The following is a 6,000-nucleotide window of genomic DNA, read 5'->3' on the forward strand; positions in this document are numbered from 1 at the left end:
ATGTAATTGCTGTTATTTTCTCCTTCAGTTCTCCTTTTTTCCCCTCTCACCTTTTCAAAGCCTGAAGAGCGATCGAAGAATTTGAGTTGTAGAGGCACAGAACATGAAGGCTGTCATTTCATAAGACAAGACTCTATTTAATCTAAAAAACGGCTTCTGCAAAGCCTCCGCTGGTCGTAGTGACACATTTGTGGGGTGCTGGTGCTGAAAAAAATAACCCCCAGGACATAATAGTGCTTAATGCAGTACTAAAATGAAAACACTGACCTCTAACCCTTTTTTTATGGATAGTCATTTATTACGCTCATACTGTAACTTCCATGTAGCTGTTATTGAAGAAAAGGTTATATTTTACCGCTCTGTCATTTACCAAGCAATCCAAGTTTCTTAAGTGTTAATGTCTTTAATGAGGAGAATTTACAGTTTAAGATTTTTTTCATAATGAGTTATTATAGAAATGCTTTGAGCTTCAGATGTATTTATAAAGTAACACTTAGTAGTTTTATTTACTGAACTGTGTTTTTTATTGAAGGTCAAAAGTTTACATCTCCCTTTCAGAATCATTAGAAAGGTTAATTATTTAACTAAAATAACAGGGATCATACAAAATGCATGTTATTGTTTATTTAGTACTGACCTGAATAAAATATTTCACATAAAAGATGTTTACATATAGTCCACAAGAGAAAATAATAGCTGAATTTATAAAAAATTAACTTGTTCAAAAGTTTACATCCCCTTGATTTTTAATATGCGTTGTTACCTGAAAGATCCACATTTGTGTTTTTTTGTTTAGTGATAGTTGTTCACAAGTCCCTTGTTTGTCTTGAACAGTTAAACTGCCTGGTGTTCTTCATAAAAATCCTTCAGGTCCTTCAAATTATTTGGTTTTCAGCATTTTTGTGTATTTGAACCCTTTCCAACAATGACTGTATGATTTTGACAACTGAGGACAACTGAGGGACTCATACGCAACTATTACAGAAGGTTCAAACGCTCACTGATGCTTTGCTTCAGAAGGAAAAACCATGCATTAAAATCCGGGGGGTTGAAAACTTTTGAACGGAAAGGAGATGTGTACATCTCTTTTTAATTTGCCTAAATATCATATTTTTTCAATTAGTACTGCCCTTCAGAGGCTACAGAAGATAGTTAGATGTTCCCAGAAGACAAAATAAGTTAAATTTACCCTGATTTTCAGTTTTCACCCCCTGGCTCTTAATGGATTGTGATAGCTTCTGGAGCATCAGTGAGCATTTGAACCTTCTGTAATAGTTGCATATGAGTCCCTCATTTGTCCTCAGTGTGAAAAGATGGATATAACCGGCTCTTTTTGTAGCTCGTGTGTGTTTTTTTTTACATAAACTTGTGTGTATTTGACAGTTTAAGTGCAATACGACATTAAAGAGAACTTAGTTTAGTACTCACATGCCATGCAACAGCTTCTTTCTGTGCGTGTGCTTCTGATGTGTGTGCTCCAAAAACTCTGTATCAGAAGATATATAATATGGCTTTAAAATGGATTATTTCATGATTTGAGCCATGAAGCAATAGACATGATAATCAAAACCAAACAGATGTTTTTTGGCAAAATATCTGAGGTACGAGCTGTAAAGGCACAGCCCTATTCTTGAAAAGTGCACGAAACACAAGCGTGTTTCTGCTTCCACTCAAAATGGCCATTTTCAAAATGATGTAATAATAATGATCTGTGTGGTATTTTAAGCTGAAACTTGACAGACACATTCCGTGGACACTTATACTACATCTTGTATGAAGGGGCATAACAGGTCAAGTTTGACTAAACTTGAAAAAAAAAGCGAAACAAGCTTATCAACAAGATTGTCACATGTTGTTGGCGGATATACGCTCAAATTAATATAGATGAAATAGCTTTTAGCATTTTATAAATATATTATGTCTATACATCAATCATATATCAAAACATGACATTACAAGCAACTAAAGATTAGCAGCTTATTGTGGAGACCATAAAGACTGAAACATTGATTTGGCCTGTGAAGTAACTTGCATCAGCATTCGTCAATTAGCCAAGAGCATTTTAATAGAAATGCTTTCAAGCAGTCAACGCACTAAAGCTGTGAACATCGTAAGGTTTCGAGTGTGCATTAAAGTACTAGCGAGCAACCATGTGCGAACTCTTGGCATCCGATGCTGGAAAATGTCTCCAAGCCGTGTGCCAACGTGCAACGCACAGCTGAAGCAGGCTAGGGACTGAGCTGCATTACAGCCAATTTGAAATGTCATTTAATTTGTTTATGAGGCGATTAAGGAACTACCTTTCTGTTTGCTGCACACAATTTGACGCTTGTGAAGGTTTTCATTCATCCAGATCTTCGTGGAACTTGGCCACCAGGATGAGCCGTGAAACATTTATTTGCAATTCCTGTTGAATAAGATTAGTGTGCGGGAAAATTAGTTTAACTTTTTCAGCCCTTAAATTTCAATTCCATACTATTATAATTGCCCTAAATGTGTTAAGACAACTTATGTTTCTTTTATTCTTTTTGTTTGTTTTTATAAACTACTGTTCAAATGTTTGGTGTCGGTAAGATCTTTTTGAAAAAAGTCTTTTATGCTTATTAAGGCTGTATTAATTTGATCAAAAATTGTAATATTGTAAAATGTTATCATCTATCTATCTATCTATCTATCTATCTATCTATCTATCTATCTATCTATCTATCTATCTATCTATCTATCTATCTATCTATCTATCTATCTATCTATCTATCATCTATCTATCTATCTATATCTATATCTATATCTATATGAACTCCCTGTATTTTAAGTGCCTAAAATGTAGAAAAATTATTGAGGACACTCTATATAACTTTATCCCATCACACAGTTTGTTAGCCTTCTACATATCATTTTTCTAGAGCACTTAAGAATCCAATTCACAGTTTTTGGTTTTCTTATTGATGTAGGTTTATCAAAGTCTCTCCTGCCCTAATGTTTTTCTTCTTCATCTATTGTAGCCGCTTCCAGAGGCAGCTTATAACGGAAATCCTGAAAGCGTGGGTTACCGTGTACGTGCACAGAGAGCAGACGGGCTTGGGCAGCCCCGGATGGAGACGATTTCCAGTCGTCTGTCTCGGGAAGTGGCGGTGGAGGGACTTGAGGAGTGGACAGAGTACGAGCTCAGCATTCAGGGCTTCAATGGCATCGGGTCAGGACCCTGGAGCAGTCCTGTGCTGGGCAAAACTAAAGAGTCAGGTGACACAACAGCTTGATTTAAAAGTAGCTTCTCCACATTTGATAAAAAAAGTAACAATATAAATAAAGTTTGTTTCAGCAGTTGAATATCATGTTTGTGAGGGAAAAACAAAACGAAATATAGTTGCTGTTTTGTATGTAAGCAAATGAGTTATGTTAATTTAAGTATCATTGTGTTGATGCATTATTGTCACATTTCCATTTTGATCGTTTTTCATTTTATTTGTGTTCTATAACAGATAACAAAATACAAGATCTGTCAGTTGATTTTTAGACTAATGCCACAAGATCCTGCATTCCTCAGCAACTCTAAGCATGTTACAGTTTAACAAGTTCGCCCTACTAGACGATTTTTAGTCGTAAGCATCATTCACATAGCCATTGGAGACTCAGATGGAGTCTGTGCCTGAGGCCACATCTCTCAGCGGGTGGGTGTTAACAGCTCCAGGGACTCCCTGCTGTGTTAATGATCATGCCGACCCCTAGACAACATCTAGAAAGTTTGAAATGATCAGAGGCAGCTGGTGGGGCGGGCACTTGTGGCCTTGGCGGTGACCACTACAGGTGTCAAACATATGATTCTCTATGAATGTTCCTGTTGATTGTGGCTTCATTTCAGAGATCACAATCATAAACTTGAACTGAGCATAAACGAAACGAAAGCGATTTTTATTGTTAAAATATCCTAGATACTAGATCGCTACATTATATTCCTCAGCAACGAGGTGGTAAATCTGCTGTTTTTGAATGAATTCGTTGTTTGTGGAGAGAGACGCGCAGACGCACAGCATGCAGGCAGGTGCGGACACACACACACACACACACACACACACACAAAACTGTCATCTCTCTCGCATTCTCCGCTTCGCGTCGGGTGGTTATTAGCCTCCACGTCGTGCATTTAAAATCCTTTAATGCACGGCAAACCGTTGATGATCCCTTACTTAAAGTACACTTGTTGTTTTTATGCTTAAACCCTTTTATGACTTTGACCCATATACTTTACAGCATTAGCTAAGAGATTTTTTTCCTGCATGTACTGTACCTAATATATATCCAAAATAACTGCTATTGAATCAAATTAAATCAAATCGCAAGCATGTCAATCAGAATCTAATTTAATCATGAAATTTGTGTCAAAACCCAGTCCTAGTTAAGACTTTTACATTGTTAAAAAAAGCAAAAGAGAGACTGATATTAGACTGATTTTTGAAAGATCATGTGACACTGAAGACTGGAGTAATAATGCTGAAAATTTTGCTTTGCCATCACAGAACTGAATGACATTTTAAAATATATATTAAAACAGAAAACAATTGTTTTAATATTGTTTTTATTTTATTTATTTTTTTATAATTATTTTTTTAAGTATTGTTATATTTGCGGTTTTTGAGACGTTTTTCAAAAAGCATTAAATATTGTACCAACCTCAAACTTTTGAACAGTAGTGTACATATAGAAAATTACATTTACTATAGAAATTTCCACAACTTTTCCTTATTCCTTAGGAATTCCTTTTCCAGTCCCTATGAGATTTTTCAGTCTAAGAACCCTGCACTTAGTTGTTTCAAAAAGAACTTGCAGTTCTCCTACACCTAAATAACTAAAAGATTAAGAAAGTGCCTTTTTCGCTTCGTTTAGCAAATGAAAATCGTTTTCTCATTGAAGCTGCGCATGAACATATGCCATCAAGCCCTGAAGGAACAAAAACACATCACACATATTCACAGGGTAAAGTTGCCCCTTCAAAATGTATCCCAAATCACTCGATTACAAGTGTTTATGCGCACACGGTTCTCCTGTTCTTATTTATTCGACGAGCTTCACATGACAGGAAATCAGAGAGCAATGTCAGAGGCTGTTGTTTAAGCTGTCAGCCCTCTTCCGTTTTTAATCAGCGCATGTGACAGACTTCAATAGAAAGGAGTGAAATTTCAGCAAAAATAGTCAGTAGATGTGAAACCCTGACCGAAATAAATTATTCTGAGTCGTCTGGTAGGACAGCAGCCTTAGGCTAATGAGCTGTATTACTTGGTGGAATTGTTTGTTCATATTATTATTAATGATAATTGGTGTCTTTTATCTTTTTATTGTCCCAATAGGATGAAAAACAGTCTCTAAGTGTTGTAAAATCACTCTAATACATGGCCTTGAGTAGGTTTTTGCTTAGTATAAACTGGCTTTTTATATGCGTGTGTTTTCAGTTCCCTCTGGTGCCCCAGAAAATGTGAGCGCAGAAGCAATGAGCTCCACGAGTATATTGGTCACCTGGGGTTCGGTCCCTGAACACCAGAAGAATGGACACATCCTTGGTTACAAGGTACGGTTACTATATCAAAGAGAATGCTTTAAGACCCTTAAAATTCCCCACAGCTTTGACTGGAGAGTCCTGCCTGTCGAAACACTGCAGCAGGTGAATCTTTACTGTATATGGAGATGTCTGACTGGAATTATTTTTTAATCACGATTAATCGCATCCAAAATAAAATTGTACATAATATATGTGTGTAATGTGTATATTTATTATGTATATATATATATATATATATATATATAAATATGTAATTTATTACATATGTATTTATTATGTTTATATATTCAATATATTTATATATAAAATAAATTATACGAATTTAAATATATACATGTAAATATTTTCATAATATATAATGTATGTTTGTGTCTTTATCTATACATAATAAATATAAATATATTTATATATAATATATAATATATATATATATATATATATATATATAT

The 6,000-nt window shown here is 35.2% G+C and overlaps 1 protein-coding gene across 1 annotated transcript in view; it reads left to right on the top strand.

The window, feature by feature from the left end:
* Positions 1-6,000, top strand: part of sdk1b (sidekick cell adhesion molecule 1b) — a 191,093-nt gene that overhangs the window by 132,438 nt on the left and 52,655 nt on the right. The window contains exons 28-29 of the mRNA XM_073842664.1: positions 3,003-3,240; positions 5,445-5,560. Coding sequence (XP_073698765.1) covers positions 3,003-3,240; positions 5,445-5,560 — 354 coding nt within the window. The remainder of the gene's footprint in view (positions 1-3,002; positions 3,241-5,444; positions 5,561-6,000) is intronic.

This window comes from Garra rufa, chromosome 6, assembly GCF_049309525.1.
Source record: "Garra rufa chromosome 6, GarRuf1.0, whole genome shotgun sequence".
Lineage (NCBI taxonomy): Eukaryota > Metazoa > Chordata > Actinopteri > Cypriniformes > Cyprinidae > Garra > Garra rufa.